This window comes from Peromyscus eremicus, chromosome 6, assembly GCF_949786415.1.
Source record: "Peromyscus eremicus chromosome 6, PerEre_H2_v1, whole genome shotgun sequence".
Lineage (NCBI taxonomy): Eukaryota > Metazoa > Chordata > Mammalia > Rodentia > Cricetidae > Peromyscus > Peromyscus eremicus.
In genome coordinates, this window is record NC_081421.1 from 3986417 (window position 1) to 4008013 (window position 21597).

The 21597-nt window shown below is 45.5% G+C and overlaps 1 protein-coding gene across 2 annotated transcripts; it reads right to left on the minus strand.

The window, feature by feature from the left end:
- Nucleotides 1–2542: 2542 nt before the first annotated feature.
- Stoml3 (stomatin like 3) lies at nucleotides 2543–20760 on the minus strand. Of its 2 annotated transcripts, none has more exons than XM_059264661.1 (7): nucleotides 20721–20760; nucleotides 12187–12290; nucleotides 12034–12106; nucleotides 8850–8932; nucleotides 7316–7519; nucleotides 5045–5179; nucleotides 2543–3407 (listed from the first exon to the last, which is right to left on the minus strand). In XM_059264661.1, exons 1-7 carry the CDS (start codon nucleotides 20758–20760, stop codon nucleotides 3183–3185), a joined length of 864 nt encoding a protein of 287 aa, XP_059120644.1. In that variant the 3' UTR covers nucleotides 2543–3182. The 2 variants fall into 2 exon arrangements, with proteins under 2 accessions (XP_059120644.1, XP_059120643.1); XM_059264660.1 differs by lacking the exon at nucleotides 20721–20760 and adding an exon at nucleotides 19585–19647 and having other exon boundaries at nucleotides 12187–12282.
- Nucleotides 20761–21597: the final 837 nt, after the last annotated feature.

A 21597-nucleotide genomic window follows, 5' to 3' on the forward strand; every position in this document is an offset into this window, starting at 1 on the left:
CCAAAGAAACACCCCAAGCCAAGCCAAGGGACACATGTCTAGAGAAGAAATAATGGGATGGGGGTAGAAGGATGAGATACATGTGTGCCAGCTCCTCGTCATTTCAACCAAGCCAGAATACGGCCCCATCAGAAGCTTGTTGGTAATCTTTAACACCGCCCCCGCCCCTCAGCCGCCCCAACAACCCAAAGTGTACTTCAGTATAAGGTGCCACCCACAATGTAAATGTGACCAGCTGCAAAGCAGCAAGAGGGTAATTAAACAGAGGAGGATTAAACCTCAAGGAAGTTAGCAGGACAGAGATGTATCCAGGGTCATTACCAGGGGAAGACTCTTTTGAGACTCATGTGCAAAAAAGAAGAGGTCGAAGTATTTCTCCAGGCCCAGCCTTCCTTAGACCTTGGGATGATTAATCTTTACCATCAACTTAACTGGATTTAGAAACAGCTAGGCCAAACAGCTAGGAGCATGTCCACAAGGGCGTTTCCAGAGACGTTTGATTGACAGCCAGAGACCTGCCCTGAATGTAGGCAGCACCCCATGGACTAGGGTCTCAGTCTGCCAGCTGAGCACGGGCATTTCTCTCTCTGCTCCCTAACCACAGGCTCTTGTTCCCACTGCCGAGACTTTATAGCCACATTAACCCCCTTCTTTCTTCCTTATGTGCCCTTCATCAGGTATTTGGAAATAGCCATGGGAACCGTACTGACTTTAGAGTCGAACTTGTTGCACATCGTTGTCTGGCTTCTGCTTTTCTTGCCTCCTGCAGACACAGCTGCCTTAATGGTTGTGCCCACTCTACAAACTGTGAGCACCTGGTGGACATCTGGCTTGGGGGAACTGTGCTGCTCAGCCCAGATGCTGCAAGCAGGGTACACCCAGGAAAGGTGCAATTCAAATTCACACATACACACACACAAAAATGATTCCACGTTTAACCACACAGAATGTTCCTGAATGATCATCCAGGCTGCCCCTGGGAGTCAGAAAAACTCAGATTTCACACAACACATTGGCTTTTTGTGAATCTTGTGCACTTGTTCATTTCTTACCTTGTAACCCGACCTACTGTGGCTCAGCTACTGGCCATCCCCCTAAAATGAGGGGGCTACCCGCCACCCCCACATTTCCCCAGAGTGCTCTTGAGTAGGAGCAGCAGGAAATATTAGAAGGATTTAGATTGTGGATATAAACAGATAGAAAATACAGGATAGCCTTGAGAGGGCCTGGAACCTATTCCATCAGCCCAGACTGTCTCTGCCCTAGAGTATTTATAGAAATGCCAAGGGACGGAGCAAAAGACCCCCCCCCCCCCCCCCGCAAGCACAGCCAAGTGCAGACCATCTCAGACACCTGCACTCAGGCCCGTGGTCCAATCATCCTCTCTATGCAGACCTGCTGGGTAAAGCCCCTAGGAAACCTGAAAATGGGCTCCCACAAATGAGAAATGCACGCACTCTCTCATTTGATTTTTGGTTTGTTTTTGAGGGGTTTCACACACACACATACATACACACACACACACACACACACACACACACACACACACACACACAATACTGGTGACTAAACCTAGGGCCACGCTAGGCAAATGCTCTACCACCAAGAAGATTATTTTCTCAATAATCTGGCCCACTTCTGAGGCATCTGTGGGCCTCTGTTCAATTCTTTGGGGGCACAAGAACCTGGCACCCCTGTGGGGGTGCCTAAAGAACCTAAATATCAATGATAGTTGGTAAGACAAAGGGCACACCTGACAAGGGTTCTTTACCCTCTTAAACACTGATGCAATGCCATCCCAGGGGAGAGGTTATTTGCCATTTCCCTTCCTCTCCCCCAGGGAAAGGACTGTACCCTGGTCTCAGTGGATGGGGGAGGGGTGTGTTTTGAATGTCATCATTAACAGTCTACACTCCATGATTCTCCTATAGCCTCTCTATCACCAAGGGAACTTACTTATCTTCGGAGGGTCTTTGTTTAGTCAGCCTTTAGTGAAAGCATAAATTATAAAATGCACTAAAGAAATAATTGACCTTAATGTTATAAAGACTGAGTCACGTGTTATAAGAGATGGAGTCACTTGAATCTGCAGGGGGTTGCTTTGTTTAGTTCTATTTTAAGGTAGGATCTCACTATGTAGCTCTGGCTGGCCTGGAACTGTCTATGTAGACCAGACCAACCTCCAACTCACAGAGATCCTCCTGCCTTTGCCTCTGGGAGTGCTGGGATTAAAGGCCTAGTCTATGTAGCAAGTTCTAAGCCTACCAGGATAACATAGGGAGTACCAAAGACAAATAAATAGGGAAGTAAAATAAAGGAAAACAGACCTCATTTCTCAAAACTATTTCCCAAAGAAAATCATGTCTTGGCAATGAAATAAACTCCACTAAAACAAGTTTTAAAACTCTTCACTTTCTATGACTTTCTTTTATTTGCAACAAGTTGTTCAAGTTGGGGAGAGATTACAAACAGCTCTTAATCACTACAGCTCTTGGGACTTGCAGAGTGAAAACATGCAATTCACAGAACGACCTCCCCAGTGGTTACAGATGTTCTGACTAGCAAATTGCTCTGTGCTTTTCTGCCTTGCTGTTCCTCTGCTCGTGATAAATGTGCATGAGGCTGAGAATGGCCAACACCTGAACAGGACATGCAGAGTGTCCAGAGAGCAGGACTTCAGCTGACACCCTTGCCCTGTACTCTTGCTCCTAGGTTGCAGCTCCACATCCAAACTGATCCTAATTTTCAGTCTTGAGGGATTTCCTTATGCCTACTTGAGCCATAGCAAGTAAGAGCAGTAAATCAAATACGTACCAAAAATACAGGCTCTGCTTTCCTTTACAAAGGACCTGAGGTCCTTCTTCAACACAGCTTCAATCTGTAGTTCTCGTCAAAGTCACCCACAGTCTCTCCCCCTTCTGAGAGAAAGTCCCTGCTGATTGTCAGGGACAACTACTAACTAGTTACTAAGAATATTGAGCATTGGTTATGCCTCAAAAATAAATGCCCTGTGCAGCTCTCAGTTTTGTGTGTGTTTGTGTGGCTGCTGTGCCTCCCCCTGGGAATTCTGCTAGATGTGGAGTTACTGTAGCTGCAGGGTGCTGACCTCCCTCTTTGCTAAGAGCTGACTTCTCCCGGTACAGAAAGGCCTTTCTAAGCAGTAGGTGGTCACTGGGAAGACCTCAGGCTTTCGCAATGACCTTCTTATTGTTGTCATAGCTGATGCCACCAATGCCCTCCAGTATGTTCATAGGCAGGGGAAACACGATGGTGGAATTCTTCTCAGTGGCCACAGTGGTCAAGGTCTGGAGGTAACGCAGCTGGAGGGCGACGGGGGACTCCGACAGCACCACGGAAGCCGACTTCAGGGACTTGGAGGCATTCATTTCTCCCTCGGCTGCAAGGACCTAAAACGAGAGGAAGGGAAGTTGACAACTGCGTGGTGTCCGGGGCTCCTTTTGTGGGGCTGTGTCCCCGTCTTGCCGCGTGTGTTTTCTCTGCTCGCTTTCTTATCGAAGACGAGATTTTCACATTCTAGAGGACTTGAGAAAATTCAGGAAGTTGCACAGAGTGAATGTTCTGGTTGGTTGTGGGTTTTGTTTTGTTTCAGTTGGGTTGTTTGGCTACTTGACTCAAAGTAGACTCATCTGGGAAGAAGGAACTTATCTGGGGGATTGCCTCCATTAAATCGCCTGTGAGCAAGTCCATGGGAACATTCTCTTGATTAATGACTGATATGGGAGGGCCCAGCCCACTGTGGGCAGTGCCATCGCTGGGCAGATGGTCCTGGGTTGTATAAGAAAGCAACTTGAGCAAGCTATGAAGAACAAGCCAGTGAGCAGCCTTCCTCCATGGCCTCCGCATCGGCTCCTGCCATGACTGAAATAAACCCTTTTCTCCCCAAGCTAATTTTGGTTGTGGTATAGAGGTATATATACAGCAACAGAGGTATAGACTAGGACACTGGGGATAAATATTTTACAAATTATGAGCCCGCAAATTCTGTTTTATCAAGCAGATAAAAGCAGTGTCATTTAAGCAAATGAAAACTTGACCATCTAACCTGAGAACATGTGTGTGGAGGGCTGAGAACAACATTCAGGAGCCAGCTCTGCCCTATTGTAGGTTGTAGGGATCCATCTCAGGAAGTCGGGCTTGTATGACAAATGCTGTTACCTCCTGAGGGGCCATCTCTGACTCTTATTTTATTCTGTTGCCAAATTAGTCTCGTTCTTACAATGCCAGAATTGTTTCTATTCTCTCAGCTTTTGATCATAGCGGTGATGAACCCCAGCCCCATAACCCTCGTTGGGACTCTCTATTGGCTGTTCTAAATCCGAAGATTACCCCGGCCAGGGCTCAACTGACCCGTCTGTGGGCACTTGCTTTCCATGTGCCAAAGGAGTCCTACTTAGGAGCTGCCGATACTCCGTAGACAAAGCAAGTGTGACTAAGGAATGAGGGTAGAGAAAAACCTCTCTTAGCCACAGTGTGGTTTCCTGAGAGTCGTACCTGAAGATTTCCAGTCTCTCACACCAGTAAATCCATCCATGCCGAACAAAAGTGACAGCAGATTCTAGGACACTCAGGGCCAGGCTGAGTTTCACAGGTTCCAATTCTAACCTGGCTTGGATTCAGTCACTCTTTTAAATCCAGTAACATCTATCATACTCCAGTGGCAATGCTTGAAACATAAGCACAAAGCTGGTCACTTCTGAAATGTCAGCTTATAATGATGGTGGGTTCCTGGATGGCTCCAGGTTCTGCTTCACGGGATCTGAAATGCTTTGTTTAGTCACATTCTGCTGAAGACCTAATGTGGGGCCAATGTTGCTCCCTGCATTGCTGATGACCTCACATGCAGCAAGCAGAATGACTTAGTACCAAGCGTCCTCAAGCTATGGTAAGCTGCCCACTGTCTTTTAGGGAACTTCTCGGGAAAGATACGTCTGTGGAAAGAATCTCTTGCGGAACAATGATTGGGACTCTATTCTCCCTTCAGCTCCATCCTTGTCCATCACCATGCTAATCCAGTGTTTCTTACCTTGGCTCTGGCTTCCCGGGTGGCCTCAGCCTCAGCTGCCATGGACCTCTGCAGCTGCACAGGAATCCGGACATCTTTGATCTCCACCCTGGCCACTCGGATTCCCCATAGCTCAGTGGCATCATCAAGCAACGTCTGTTTCCAGGAGAAAAGGCATTGGTGAAGACATGTGACCTGTCCCAAGTATCTGGTGTGTTTGGGGAGGCTGTCTTTTCTAAACTCATTAATGGTGTTGGGAATGGAAGTGAATCCCCTGAAGGTTTCATGGACCAATCTTGAGTTGGGGGTATAGCTCTGTTGGTCGAGAACTTGCCTAGCAAGCAGAAAGTCCTGGGTTTGAGTCCCAGAGCGACATAAAACTAGGCATGGTGGTGTATGCCTGTAATCTCAGCACTCGAGGTAGAGGCAGAAGAATCACAAGTTCAAGGTCATCCTCAGTTATATAGGGAATTCAAGGCCAATGTGGGATACATGAGGCTGGATCTCTCTCACACACATAAAATCTTGATACATCACCTGTTGGTTGACTAAAAGAATCCATCCTCTAACCTCCTAAGAAATTATATGATGTCCTTGCAGATTTGAGCAAGTGTTCCAGACATCAGTGCATGGGCTTCTCAGACAGTCCAGGATTTTGTCCTGGCTGTACAATTAGAATGACTACATCAGCTTGCTAACGGGAGTCTCAGTTTCTCTCACCCAGGACAGGCCTCCTATCAGCTTTGTTACTCGGTTTGGAGCTAATCCACATATCAACCAGTGGCCCAAAATGACCCCAGTGGTCATTATTGTTTTGTTTTGATTTCTTCCAAAATACTTATCTTGCCTTCATCAGCCTCTGCTCTGTGGTCATTTTAAACAAGCGGTAAGGTATATACTTTTGAAAGCAAGAGATTGTAGAAGATATTTTTAGCACATTTGAAGAATAGTCTGTCCTTTGTGCAGACTTTAAATCATGGAAGATATGCTGCAGGTCACCCCAGAGAAACAAGTGTGACTGAACAGCAAGACCCAAAAAGAGGGGAGGGGCAGAGAACTCTGCCACCAAGCAGCCAATCAGCCAATGACCCCTGCTGGCTGTGACTTGGCGGGGGGGGGGGGGGGGGGGGGGGGAGGGGGGGGGGGGGAGTTGGTGAGTCCAGCTAGGATGCTTGAGATCTGGCTTTGGTTTGTTGCCAATTTTCAGAGTTCTCACTGATGCTGCGGGGACCCCTTAGGCAGAACTGATTGGGGTACTTGTCCTAACTTCCAGACTGCAGGGAAGCCATGAGGGATTCAGGCTGAATTTCCTTCTAACATACAGAGAGGAGGTTCAGAATCACAGTGTTGTGGACGTAAGAAAATACAGAAATGCCATTTATAAACTAGAATGTGGCAGTGGTGAGGCCAGATTTGTTATACCTTCAATGGTTATTATTATGGATGATTATTGATACTGGTTATAGTATGAGGTTTAAATTGTCCACGTATTGCCCAGTTTCCTTGTCTCAAATGAACTTCCCTATTTTATACCACAGAGATGCAAGCATCCAAGGGCTACCTGATAAGGGTTGTACTTTTTTTTTTGTTTTGTTTTTTCGAGACAGGGTTTCTCAGTGTAGCTTTGGTTCCTGTCCTGGATCTTGCTCTGTAGACCAGGCTGGCCTCGAACTCACAGAGATCCGCCTGGCTCTGCCTCCAGAGTGCTGGGATTAAAGGCGTGCACCACCACCGCCTGGTGGGTTGTATTTCTTTCAAAGTAGTTTAAACTGAAAATAAATATGCCTTATAACTTCTTTTTAAAAAGGTTAAGTGTGCAATGTTTGTTCATAATTTCAAATTTAAAGAGAAAAAAGATAAGAGGAACAATTTCCGAAGCTTCCTTCTCCCATGCAAACATTTAATGTTTTAAAATTATTTAATTTTATATGTATAGGTATTTTGCCTACATGTATATCTATGCATTGTGTGTGCCTGGTACCAGAGGAGACCAGAAGAGGGCATTGGATCTCCTGGAACTGGAGTTGTGAGCTAGCATGTGGGAACCGGGAATCAAACCAAGGTCCTCTGCAAGAGAAGGAGGCTTAACCACAGAGCCATCTCTCAAGCTCCCATGCAAATCTTTAAATCTATACCTTGTGATGACAGGCAGATGGTATTACCAGAGTTAAGGAAACCCATCTTGAGAGGACAGCTGTCTCTGAGTCAGAGAGTCTCTATTCTGAACTATTGATGTTGGTAGTCACTGACCACTAAAATGAGGGAATTCATCATAGTACTTTGAATCTTCACCTGGATGCTGTGGGCGATCTCTTCTCGCCCAGATAAGATCTGGGACAAGGTCTGTGTCCCTAAGACATTTCTCAGAGTGGTCTGAGCCAGCAGGAATGTGGCTTGGTGAACATCGTTCACATTGGCCACCGCTGAGATGGCGCTGTAGATTCTGTAGTAGACGACTCCATCCACTTGGGTGGTCACAGAGTCTCTTGTGAGGATCTGCAGAGCATAGACAGAGTGAAACCACATGGGTGCTGTTTTACAATTGGCAAAGAGGCAGCCAACCCCATAGTCCTCCCTCACCGAAGGAACTCGTTGATGGCAGCTCATGCTGGCAATTGCCAAACATCTGTCCTGGCTTCAGAATAACAATATCTCACAGCTAAATGACTGCACAAGTTTCATCCCTACCTAACCTTGTAGCTTCAACTCAGAGAATTCTTACATCCCAATAGCCCCGCCTTCTTCTCCTTCCTTGCGTCCTGTTGTCTACATGGTGTGCGGTTCTCTTTGGGCTAAAGGAAGAAGCAATGCCTCTTAGGAACCATAGATGGCGCCAGAGACCGTGTTCTATATTCAAGCAAAGCAACTGTGTTAGCTTTACAGAGACTCAGCACCATGGATTCTGAACAGTGTGGATGACGTCTCCCACTCTCTCTGTATCTGTCTCCCTCCTCTCTCCCTCTCTCCCTCTTTCCCCTCACTCCTCCCCCTTTCTCTCTTCCAGTGTTATTTCTGGGAGGACCTTGGGACCAGAACCTGAAAACTGTCCACTACAGAGCCACAAAAGCCATTCGAAGCTTTCCAGTAGCGTCTACGGTGGCTCACCTCTGAAGTGGTTCCTCCATGGCTCCTGACAGCCATGGTAGGTACCTGGGCCTTTGCTTGCTTATGGCTTTGGCCTTCCCCCATCTTTCCTGTGTTTCCTTTTCTTTCTAGATGCCTTGGGTTATAAGAGGGCAGCCTGCCTGTCAGAATCATTTCTTCTCTAGTACTAAGTTACTGCTTTGGATCATTAATTCATACTTTTTCAAGATTTATTTGAAGTTCAAATTCTTGCGGGCCCTATGTAGCCTCTGTACTGTCCCTATACTTGTTCTGTCCCAACACATACAAATAGGCACCAAAAATAAACAGCAAAAGTAGAGGTAAGCTGTGCCGCTGATTCTGAAAGGCCCTCAGAGAAGGCTGTGGAGAAGGCAGCCTGACCCTCCCCTCTCACCACACACCCCACCCTCACACCAGCCCCTCCTGCCCGCTCAGCTTTCCCTGCCCCGGCCTCCTGTCTCCTCTAAGCAGCTGCCATCCCCCTCCCCCAGCTGCCCTGCCAGGGCTGGGCCGACCTCCACCTGGCTATTCCGTGTCTTTCATCAGCCCCTCCCTTCCGCTTCATTCTCATTTGGCTGAAGGTAGTCACCTGAAGCATTTCAAGCAGGCCCTGGGGTCGGGGTGGGAATGAAGTCACCCTCCCCCTGGAAGGTTAAAATTATGCCCACGTCCTAGGGGACCTCGGGGCTTTATTTTTAGTAACCTTTGTTTACTCTTATACCTCTTGTGGAGGAATGTTGCAGGTAACTGTTCGGAGATCGACCTTGACAAACACGTCAATGCAGGGCAGGACCAGGATCAAACCTTTGAAGAAAGAAAACTGATTTAAAACTTGACCTGTTCAAGAGAATGACAAAGAGGGTCTTCCGGATATATTGAACATCATCTTTTTGTAGTGCTATATGTGTTTCTTGGATCTTCAATGTGAACACATTCAGCTTTAGTGAAGGTAACTGATCCTGGTCGGTCAATAATGAAAGGAACCTAACTACTTAGGAATTAAGGACCTTTGGCAAAACATTAAGGTCCCTGACACACGTTTTTAAATTTTTATTCTTAGGGAATCTACTTCTGCTTAAGCATTTATTTTGAGGTTAATTTAAGAAGGGAAACTGGTTTTCTAACTGTAAAGGGTGAAGTTTGGTTGCGCTTATCAGCTACTGGCAACAGCTTCCACATCATCAACAGTGCTGAAGGAATTCTGCATTAAAATCTTCCACCCAGTCTTAGGTACTCAGGAAGGAGGCTGAGGTAGGTGGGTTACAAGTTCAAGCCCTGCATGGGCTCCATAAAGAATCCAAATCCAGCTTGAACAACTTAGAGTTTATATAAAAAACTGTACATATATATATATGTGCGTGTGTGTAACAATACTATATATAATTATACACTATATAATATATAACACAATATATTCTATTTATATATTAGTGTACTGTATTTGTTAATTATATTATATAATTATATATATTAGTGCTCGGCACTTGGCTAGCACAGTCTTCCAGGGACTCAGATTCCCTGCACACAGCGCAGTGCAGAACTGAGAACTGACGTGTCTCGAGTTTAGCTGTGTTCACGCACAATGGCGGCCCCCAGGTGCACTCACTTCTGTTGCCCAGTGAGTAGTAAGTACTGGGTTTGGAGCAGGTCAGGGAAGGGCAATGTAAGAAAACCCACTTGAGAATACCATGTGTCCTCAGCTTTACCCCGAGGCTTTCGTTCTTTATAAGCATCATAGCCACGAGGCGTGACAACAAGATGAGGACATGGAGCCATTTCCATCCATCAGGAAATCTTTATATTACAGTGTTTGTTTTCAAGGCAGAAATCAGCTTTTCCTCTGAGTGAAGAGCCAGCAACATGGGCTGAGAACACTGTGGTTTCAGTCATTAATTAATAGTATTTCAAGCTTTATTTTGTTCTCTAAATTTTCCTGAGTCCTGTGGTAAGAATCCCCACCCGACTTCCCCTCTCCCACTGCCGTGTGTGTGTGTGTGTGTGTGTGTGTGTGGTGTGTGTGTGTGGTGTGTGTATGTGTGTGTGTGTGTGGTGTGTCTGTGTGTGTGGTGTGTGTGTATGTGTGTGTGTGTGTCTGTGTGTGTGGTGTGTGTGTATGTGTGTGTGTGTGTGTGTGTGTGGGTGTGTGGTGTGTGGTGTGTGTGTGTGGTGTGTGTATGCTGTGTGTGTGTGTGTGTGGTCTCTGGTTAATCCCAAGTTCCTGAGAACTACCTTGAGTTCAGTGTCAGCCACCCCCATGTCTGGGACCATTCGCCCATCTTTCCTGAGCTTCCATTACCAGCGTACAACTGAAGATGAAGCATGGGTCCGCATGATAACAAAGTATTGAGCACGACGTCAGGCATCCGTGAAGTGCTGGATCTGGCTGCCCTTCTCATTAATACTTTTATTACTAGAGGATAATTTGCCATTTGCAAAAGTGTTAGCAGTTGGGTTTGTTTCCCTCTGGTGTTCATGATGTTCTGAGGCAAACCATTAGCCCCAGAGACATGCATGACGGGGGTTATTATCCTGGGACTCTTAGCAGAGAAGTCTTTCAGGAGAATTCATTAAGAAGAAAACATTGTCCTCTGGAGTTCTCCAAGAGGTGGCTATTCCGCCTCTCTCCCTGCTCTCGTGGTATTTTAACATCGTCTTGGGCCCGTCAGCTGGGGAGCAGGACTGAAGGGAGTGAGCTTGGTTACTCTTCACTGGTAGAGTCTAGCACTGATGTCTTGATAAATGCATAGAAGCAGCTGTAGGAAGTGATTCTTGCCTCGTTCTCTCTTAGGTTGGTTATGAAATTTGACAAAAATTATACCACCTGAAATGGTCAGGGCTCATTCACAAAAGTATCCTTGGAAGACTCTCACAGTTTTGTTTTTAAACTATAACATGTAATAACACAGTGTTGTTGGTTCATGGTCAAGTACAGAGTCTTGCTGTACCTGCTGTACCGTGCATAGAAGGCTTCTGCTCTCCCACCCCAGGTCGTACAGTGTGGTTGGAGACACAGCGATTTTACTCAAAGTGCAGGAGCAGGACCAGAAAGCAAATGTTGTCAGAGAAATATAACTAATGGATACTGTTTTGTGACAGCCCTTCTGATCCATAATATTAAAACCGACCATATGAAATTGTCATTGTTAGAAGTCAAAACTACAAGCAACGCGTAGTTTAAGCGGAGCTGTGAATCAAGACCTCAGGTCTAAGGCTCTTCGCTATCTAACACCTCCCACCCCTCCCCCAACCGAAAAAGGCATTCTATAATTTGAATAGTTTGTAACAATTTTTACTTCCCAGAGTTGCAGAGAGCATGGGAAGAAACAGTGCGCCTGGAATTGGATGCTGGGACGCCCCTCTTTACTGCCAGCCACTGGGACACTCACTGACACATCATTAAATCTATATCGGTCTCAACAGCTTCACTTTCAAAACTAGAAGCCTCCACCCAGGGAGACACCTGACTTCCATTTCCTCTCATTATTCATCGGCTCACTGCAAGAAGAAGCCATATATACCGTGTGTGTGTGTGTGTGTGTGTGTGTGTGTAGTCTGTTAGCCCTTTCAAAAGATAATAAAATCCAGCTCCTTGAAAAGTCCTTGTGAGTAATTTAATGGTCCCCATGGGCCATTTACTTTCTTCCTTCATTCCCTAGCCCCGGCTCTTCACAGCCCCGGGAATAAATGACATCCAGTCAATGTCACCCATTTATGGGACTACTCAGGGGGTGAGTTATGAAGTAGGTTCAGATTTCATAATGCTCAGCGTTCCATGTTAGGGGTCTCTCCCACTGGAGCTCTCTCCCTGCTGGAGTGACAGCTGTCCACTGCCTGAAACACAAAGTCTCTGGCTTTCTATGCTAGATGCCACAAGTGGCAGTAACAGATGTCCACAGTCTCCATACCTGGTCCCTTGGCTTTATCAGTTTGGATGCGTCCCAGTCGGAAGACAACAGCTCGTTCATACTCCTTAATGATCTGAGAGATTAAGGGAAAACCTTTAGTCTTAGTGTCCGTCGGTTCCCAGGGAGGTACCCACTCATTTCCCAGGGCATTACCTTCAAGCACATCCATATGGAGAAGGGGAAGGTAAGGAGCATCAACAGCAAGGAGAGGAAAAACAGGATCCAGCCACACACGCCAAGCCGGCTTTTGTTGATGCCTGGGAAGTGAGAAAGAGGCGAGCTCGTAATCTAAGTGATACTTAGCAAAGCTTTCAGGCAGGTGAGGACGGAATATGTCACTGCCCAAGACTACTGACAAGATGGAGTAGCAAACCTAACTCCATTCACACTGTGAGTATAGTTACAAACAGCTGTGCACACGCGTGCAAGCGCGCACACGCGTGCACGCACGCGCACACGCACACACACACACACACACACACACACACACGTGTTTTGTGTAGAGGGTGCTTAGAAATTAAAAATGGTCTGTCCCTTTCAAGAAGCTGCTCAGCACCGGGTGGTGATAGTGCACACCTTTAATCCCAGTACTCGAGAGGCAGAGCCAGGCGGATCTCTGTGAGTTCGAGGCCAGCCTGGTCTACAGAACGAGACCCAGGACAGGCACCAAAACTACACTGAGAAACCCTGTCTCGAAAACAAAACAAAACAAAACAAAACAAAACAAAAAAAAAAAAAGAAGAAGAAAGAGGAAGAAGCCTCTGATAACCAATATGTTTTTGTAAGGCATGTTTTTGTAAGGCCAGCATGATGTCTTGGAATGTGATCGTGAATCACTCATTTCAGGACCATCAGATTCTTGAGCCCCTTGAAGTCTCCAGATGAAATTCAAAACAAGCCCTGGGATAGGTAGGGAGGGGCTGTTATCCCTAGAGAGAAGAGGGATGTGCGTGCAGGAAAACATCTTAGAACCCCTGGATGTGCGTTTCTATGCAAGGTCTCTCCTGTGCCAACTCCAGAGCTTTACACAATCATTCCTAAAGAGATTCTCCAAGTCTCTTCTTCATCAGTAAGATGGGGATAGGAGTGGCCTATTTTGGAAGATCTGATAAAGAATAAATGATACCATTTTTACATAGATCCTGATCCATGCATTAATGCGTGTGTGTGCCTATGTCTCTGTGTGCCTGTGTCTATCTGTGTTTGTGTCTATGTCTGTGTGTGTCTGAGTCTCTCTGTGTATATGTGTATCTGTTTGTGTGTGTGTGTGTGTGTGTGTGTGTGTGTGTATCTCTGTATGTATGTGTGTGTGTGTATGTAATTGTATCCTATTATTCCCACTTTACAAATGGATAGAAAATCCAGGGACTTATCAAACTGCTTTGTAAAAAGAGGAAACTTATTTTAAGTCCTACATCAATAACTTAACATCTTGAAGCTTCAGTCACATCAATCGTAACTTCTTATTCATGAAATGTGCATATCTGGCCAAACTTTTCATGTTAGAATTCTTTATAGTCATCCTTTCACCTCCTTGTAGTCCTCTGTCTATTCTCTTTTCCTCCATTCTCATCTCCCAATCCCTTCTGATTGAGTCACATTTTCCACTCAAACATTAGAATTGCCTTTGCGCCGGGCGGTGGTGGCGCACGCCTTTAATCCCAGCACTCGGGAGGCAGAGCCAGGTGGATCTCTGTGAGTTTAAGGCCAGCCTGGACTACCAAGTGAGTCCCAGGAAAGGCGCAAAGCTTCACAGAGAAACCCTGTCTCGAAAAACCAAAAAAACAAAAAAAAAAAAAAAAAAAGAATTGTCTTTGCTAGATGCACCGCCCTGCAATCCCAGCCATTCCCCTGCCCAGGTTAGAGACTCAGGCCATAGTTGCCTCCTTATCCATCTGCTAAAGTCACTTTGGAACTTGCACCAATATGTTGGGACCTGCCGTATATATGCACTTAAAAGGGTCCTGGGTTTTTGCTTTTATGAAGAGTGAAGTGGTGAAAGTTTTTAAGCATCTATTTTGTGCATGTGTATGGAATAAATTCCTGGTATTGTATGTGTCAGGTTAAAGAGATTTACAATCTTACTAAATGGTCAATGCCCTTTAAGGAGTCTGAACCCACCCCTTCCTCTCTGACGGTACATGTACCTCCTTCTGCATGGTCCGAGCTCATGAGATTGTTTCAGACTTCTCAACTGCGTATCTTGATGGGTGAGATTATCTTCATTTTAGAGACATATTTAGTATTAACACTTTATAAGTGTTTTGTTCAGGCTCTAAATGTCCACAAGGATTGCATTATGAACAGTAATGGCTTGCCTGCCTACTCTAAAAGTTCCTGAAACATCAACCTCTGAAGTCATGGAACTACCCTGAGGTGAATCTGATGTCGCTGTGCAGGATAAAAAGACACTTTGGACTGGTGAGATCGCTTGGAGGATAGGGTACTTACCACCAAGCCCAGTGACCCAAGTCTGATGCTCGGGACACACGTGACAGAAAGAAAGAATCAGCTCTTACAAGTTGTCCTCTGACCTCTGTGTCTATGATGTGGCATGTGAATGCACCCACACACATAAATAAATGGAATCAAAGTTTTAAATAAAATATAAGGCATTGGGTGTTTGTATGCTCACAGAATCATTACTGCATCCTATTTGCTAGCGATTTTTTAGTATTAATACAGCCTATACATGTGTTCTCACTGAAAAAAAAATCAAAGTTTAAGACTTAAGCTCCCTTTAACTACCTCCACTCAGTTCCACATTTATATAGAGAAGGAAAATAATTATCATGCATGTATGTCTGTCTTTACAGGCCAATTCCCAGGCATTTACATACAGGTATTTGTCTCTAGGGATGACAATCTGGTCTCCTACAGGTCTTAGCATAGGCAGCTTCCTGTGGTGTGTATTGCAAATAATGTTTGATTTCCTGTGCTGTTTGCCTCAGAGCTCACAGGATTCTTACTTTATACATGGCCTGCCCATTGTCCCTTCCAAGCTAAACACTTAAGTCTTATGTCCATTGTTGTTTTATACCTTGTTTTAATTTTTTAACTGGATAAAGACTAGAGATCCAAATAAAGATCTAAGATCCAACCAGTTCTGAAATGGAAAATTCAAGGCTTACCCTACCAAGTCAGAAAGAAAAGCATAGAAAGCCGTTAGCAGAACCAGCCCATGGGCAGACAGGACATGAGCAGCCCTGAAAAGACAGACCTTGGGTCAGGTGGCCACATGTTCTAATCAAGACAGCTGTACACCAAAGCCAGAGACACCAAGGTAATCACATGATCTCTCCCCCATAAGCATCCTCCTCTGCTACATGAACACAACAGCTAGTTGGGAGGAGCTGCTAAAGCAATGTATGTAAAGGAATTATGAGCCCCACAGGTGAGCTGGTGAAACTTTGACAATTGTCCAGGTTTTTTTGGTGTTCTTGTGAACGTGTGTGTGTGTGTGTGTGTGTGTGTGTGTGTGTGTGTGTGTGCCTACATGTGCATGCGGATGTACGTGCATATACATGCATGTGTGGAGACCAGAGGTTGATGTTTGGTGCCTTCCTCTATTACTCTCTCCTTATTTTTTGAGGCAGGGTCTCTCATTGAATCCAGAGATAGCCTTTTCAGAAACATCTCTGCTCCCCAGGGATCTTCCAGTCTTTGCCTCCTTCCCATCAGCACAGGGGTTAGGATAATACACACATACAGTATTATCAACAGGCTTTTATTTGGGTTCTGGACTTCCCAACTCATGCCCTCATGATCACACAGTAAGAATTTAACGTAATGAACCATCTTCCCAGCTTCTAGAAACTTTTAGAAGCTGGGGACTTTCAGAGTTCCCACTTTTAGAACTGAAACCCAACTTTTAGAAAATTAAAGAGAGGAAGAAAGAGATAGACAGACAGAAACAAACAGAGAGAGAGAGGGGGGGAGGGAGGGAGGGAGGGAGGGAGGAAGGAAGAAGACAAGGAGGAGGAGAAGGAGGAGAAGAAGTTTATAACTGTCCAGTTAAAATTATGCAAAGTCATTCATACTGATAATCCCAGCATGTGTGCAGCTGAGCCTGGATAGGGAGTTAAAGACCATTCTAGGCTACATAGCAACACCCATCTCAACAATAACAGCATAAGAGAACCTTCTAAATCAGAGTTGGCTGGTGATAAACGCCATGATTGCCCCTCCTCATGCATCCCTCCCTCCAGAAGCCTGGCTCCACAGTTCTTGAAAAAGACCCAATTCGGCAGCAGCACCCAAGCCTGGGACTCAGGAGGCCAGGCTTGCCATGCAAACTCCTGAACATCAGGAGTTCAATTTTCAGTCGCTGACCTGCTGATGGTCTACACTACAATTTTAGTGACCCAGCCATGGGTCCAGGAAAAGCCCTCCACAGGTCTGCCCCTTTGCACAGATCGTTGTCCCTCATGCCCACTTGCATCCCACATATTCCTCTACCTCAGTTGCCCTACCTGCTTCTTCTTATAACCTGCACCACTGCCACCCCGGGTACTCTAGGGTCCAGTGTGAGTTTTAGCTGCTTTCTGCGTCTTCCCTGTAAATGTTTAGTGCTTTGAAGGGGTGTTCTGTTCCTGGATCCCTTCTGGCTCACTGTAGAAGCCAGTGGGTGAGTGGAGAGTCCACTCTAACCCACTTTGAAGTCTCAGAATGATGCTGCACCACAAGTTAGATTTATGGGTCTATTTGGAAGTTCTTGTCAGAAATAATGATCCATCAGAAGAGACTCCCTCTCACGAGACTTAATTAACCCAAGAACCATAAGCCATTGCATTCTCTCCTTCATGTTTCCGCCTTCCTGTACACTCACCCCCACATCATTATGAGAAAGTAAAGAGAAGATGTGGCCTTGCATCATTCTCCTCTGTCCCCACACCCCGTGCTTCTAGGTCTCTCTGTTTCTGAAACGACAGCATTGCCCACAGGCACAGGGGTTTTGTCCTTAAGAGTTCTCTTCAGATGGCCTCTCAACAGTTTCATGTCTACCATCGGTAAGTAGCAAACACCCTGACAGACACACAATATTGTATTTTTGCATACGTTTTATTAATTAATTGTGGACAGGGCTGCATGTAGCCCAGGCTGATTTCAAACTAATGTGTAACTGAAGATGGCTCCTTCGTCCACCTCCCCAGTACTGGTTTTCTGGTGTGTACCCTCGTACATGCTGAGGATTGAACCCAGCTTTTTGTGCATGCTGGCAGAAAAAAAAATGGTATGGCATAAAACCATTTGGCTAATGGGATCCCAATTAGTACAAATACATGCATAAAAAAGAATTCTGGGAGAAAATTAAAGCAAATGTTTCTGAGTGATGGAAACATAATGGTTCTGAGTTCTTTTTAAAATGTTTTTATGAAGAGATTTGATTTATTTTTGTTTTATGTGTGTGTTTGCCTTCATGTATATATGTGCATCATGTGCACACAGTGCATGAGGAGGCCAGAAGATGCCCAGGAACTGGAGTTACAGACACTTGTGATGTTCACCTATGGGTGCTGGGAACCGAACCGAGGTTCTCTGCAAGAGCAGTAAGTGCTCTTAACAGCTGCTCCATCTCTCCAGCCCCTATTTCTGTTTTCTTAACTTTTCATATATTTATGCTTTTACAAAGAAAAGTTTAAAGAAAAAATAATGTCTGGCAAGTGTTCTCCTTCCTTCCCTCCCTCCATCAGTCCCTCGCTCCTCCACCTCCTACCCTGTTAAGACACAGTGGATAGAACAGCGCTCCAGCAGCTTCTAGGATCTCTCTGTAGAGAGCACGGCCTTCAGCATCAAATATGAAGCCTAGGAGCAAACAGTGTTTTTCAGTACCTATAATTCATCTTTCCTGCCTGTCTGTTCCTCTAAAACAGACCAATAGCTTCCACAGAAGAACCATTTTAAGCAAACATTTGCCAAAAGGAACACAAACAAACACAAAACATGGTTTCAGCCTGGTGACGTCTCCACCCCTGTGAACTGATTTGGATGCAACTTCTCAGGCCCAGACATCCCGAAGTACCAGGATCTCATGGACATAGGTGGTGATAGACAGAAGTCTGCACTTCTTACAAAGGGCCCCAAGAAGGTGCCGATGTTAATTCTGAGAGGAACCCCCACAGTGTAGACATCTGAGTCCAGTTAACTCTGACACTTCAGTGAAAGGGAGGGTAGAAAGTCAACAGCTGGTAAGCAGTGGTGTGTTAACAAGGGTTGCCCATGGGGTTTCTGGGGGTGGGGCCCTGATTTGTCCATTGTCACAGTGTGACTGTCATCCCATCACCAGGGGACTCTGACTTACCCTTGTGAATCATGAACTTAGAGTTACAGAGGTACATACACAGCTTTCAAAAGCCAGATGGCCAAGAAGCAGCTATTCAATTCCCTCACCATTTGCCAGTGAGTGCACATCTCTATTGCTGGGAGGACTACTCACTATACACTCTGTATTGCTGGGAGGACTACTCACTATACACTCTGTATTGCTGGGAGGACTGCTTACTATACACTCTGTATTGCTGGGAGGACTACTCACTCTACACTCTGTATTGCTGGGAGGACTACTCACTCTACACTCTGTATTGCTGGGAGGACTACTCACTATACACTCTGTATTGCTGGGAGGACTACTTACTATACACTCTGTATTGCTGGGAGGACTACTCACTCTACACTCTGTATTGCTGGGAGGACTACTCACTCTACACTCTGTATTGCTGGGAGGATTACTTCCTATACACTCTGTATTGCTGGGAGGACTATCCACTATCCACTCTGTATTGCTGGAGAACTATATACTAGATCCTGACTGTATTGGAAGTGGAGCAGAAGAAGGGTAAACTCAGTCTCTAAGTCTCAGAAGATCCATGTTATGTTTCTCATGCATTTTCAACAGCACAGGAAACACAAGCCCCAATTCTGTTTGTTCTGCAAGAGTACACGTTTATCGTTTGATTAAAATGTCCAAACTCCAAATCCTATGACTACCCTAAGATGCCTCACTGAGGGGACAGCGACAATCACACCCTCTGCTCAGGTGCTGTCTTACCCTGTAAAAGTGGAAATCAAAATTCTCACAGAACCACTTGTTTAAAAAGGCGAGGCCTGGCATGGCACAGAGGCAGAAGATGGCCAACCTGAGCTCTATAGTGTGAAGTGAATTCCCCACCTCCCACCCCCAAAAAGCCACATTAGGCTGATCAATTGATTATTTCTTAATTGAGGAGTTTCTAAGTCCGGAATTTGTAAGTGCAGAGGCAAAATTAACAGGACCTCTCTTCTCCCTTAAAACCCATTCAGAGCCCAGCTCTGTGTCTGTCCCAACATCAGTGTGAACATCAGGTCAAATTTTCTGGAAGGAGTCCACTTAAGAGACTGGCAGTCCCACCTCCACCCCACTGTAACCTGCCTGCCCGATGTCCCCACCAAAATGTCTTGATTCAGGAATTTCTTTTTCTCTCTAACTATAAAAACTCCATAAAACATTTGCACAGTGGGACATACTACTTGGGACCACTCCATTCCATGTTCCCAGGCCACTGTAACTCATATCTGGTTAAAAAATAAACTATCTTTTATTCTTCTTGATGAGAGTTGTGTTTTTTTATTGGCCATATGAGACCTTGTCTCTTAAAAGAAAGAAAAGAGCATAGTGTGTGCATGCCTGCAACCCCCACACTTAGGAGGTGAAGGCACTAAGTTTGGGGCACCCTCCGCTGCCAGGCAAGTTTGGGACCAACAACCTGGATGACATGAGAACTAGTCTCGAATTTTCAAATGATGTGAAATGCTTCAGGCTATCAGTATCGCTATGCCTACGTCAAGAAAAAAGACTGTTTTCCAATCTGATTAATGTCTATTTTTCTTTTCTGAGTTAGTAATGCTAACTGCTTTCTCAGCCTTCACCTTGAAACAGGGTTTTGGCAACTGAAGTTTACAGAGCATAGTTTAACTCCCATGCACAGACCCTCAACTCCACATCACCACCATCACGTTTTAACCAGGTTCTAAACTCTCCAAGACCCGGCTCTTCCTTTGTAAAACCATAGTGAAGATGATAGGAAAGACTTCCCCCATAACCGTCGGGTCTGAGAAGGTAACCAAAATCAAACATTTCCCAATTCATCCCTGCCATCAGTACTAAGCATAGTACTTGGTACTTATGGCTAAGTCTTACTCTTTGAACTTTTTTCCATTTATCTGAAATTATGCAGCTTAAGCTAACTTTTTTCTTAATCACAGTATCATCAGACACATTTGAACATGGAGGAAATTCAGCCTCCACCATCTCTTTGCCATGTAAGGTGAAGAAAACAGTGCGAAGATAAACAAAGGGAGTGAAGGAGGGCAAGTTACAGACCACCATTCAAAAGCCAAATAAAACCAAAGTAAATAGCAAATACCAAACAAGGGGTTCTAAATGGAACTGGAGCCCCCCTCCACCCCACCATTGAGACAGGGTCTTGCTATAGAGCTAAGGCCAGCCTTAAACTCACAGCAATGCTCCTGCCTTAGCCTCCAGAGTGCTGGGATGACAGGCATGCCCAGTTGAAGTCAATGGCAGTAGGTCTGTCTCCCTGTGACCACGTCACACATCTGCAGTACTCCACTCCAGCTCTGACTAACGTGTGTGTGTGTGTGTGTGTGTCTGTGTGTGTGTGACATTCCGAGAGGAGCAAGGAACTTACCCACTAAGCTGTTCTTATCCAGTTTCTCGGGTGAATCCATCTCATTCTTGAGATGCTTTCCAAATCTAGCAGATGGTCCTGGGTCTGGATCCACGCGTGGCTGCAGGCATCAGCTGAGTGGTGTGTGGAGAGGAAGCCAGAGCAAGGGAGGCTCCCTCCCCTTGGCACGCACCCTGAGGAGTAGTAACCCTGGTGCAAGAAGCCTGGAAACGTAAACAAAACACCTTCCCTGACTTCACACTATCTCTGTTCAAAGAGAAAAGGTAAAATAAAAAATAAATAAGGATAGCCCTCTGTCAGGGCTGCTTCCTATAACATATGTCATGTGATCCTTTATCATTTACTTACTATAAAACATTGCTAGACCCCTGTGTAACTGGTCATCTGACATACAAGTATACCAGTCCTCATGTATCATAGTGCAATAATGCAACCTAATTCATCCAGCACACTGCCGTAAGAACACTTTCAAATGCAAATCTAACCATATCACATCCTTTAGATAGTGCTAACTGATGGACAGTTGAGGTTAATGTCATGGATGTCTCAGGCAGTTTGAAACTGCTGGCCAACTGTCCTTCCCTTCCCTGACACCCCCTCTCCCTCTGCATCAATCCCTTTCAGGCTTTTAGGTGTTTGTTTTCAGATTGGATTTCATTCTAACTCAGGCTGGCTTTGAACTCCCAGGAATTCTCCTGCCTCTCAGTACTTCTCTCCCACTGCCCTGAGTGCCAAGATTGCAGGCCCTAGCCACCACCCAGCTTTCTTCGAAGCTTTATGCAGCCTCTTGCCTCAGGGCCTTTGCACTTACAACTTACAAACAGTGCTCGACTTGTGTTTTTTTTTTTTTCTCCTAGACCAGCCAGGTTTAGCCTGC

Bases quoted from the DNA above. Each gene is read 5' to 3' on its own strand.
- Stoml3 (XM_059264660.1), bottom strand. From the start codon at position 19,647: ATGGCCAATAAAAAAACACAACTCTCATCAAGAAGAATAAAAGATAGT. The intron at 12,107-12,186 runs GTAATGCCCTGG...TTAATCTCTCAG, and splicing joins CCATATGGATGTGCTTGAAG to ATCATTAAGGAGTATGAACG. The intron at 7,520-8,849 runs GTATAAGAGTAA...TATGCTCTGCAG, and splicing joins GCAACATTCCTCCACAAGAG to ATCCTCACAAGAGACTCTGT.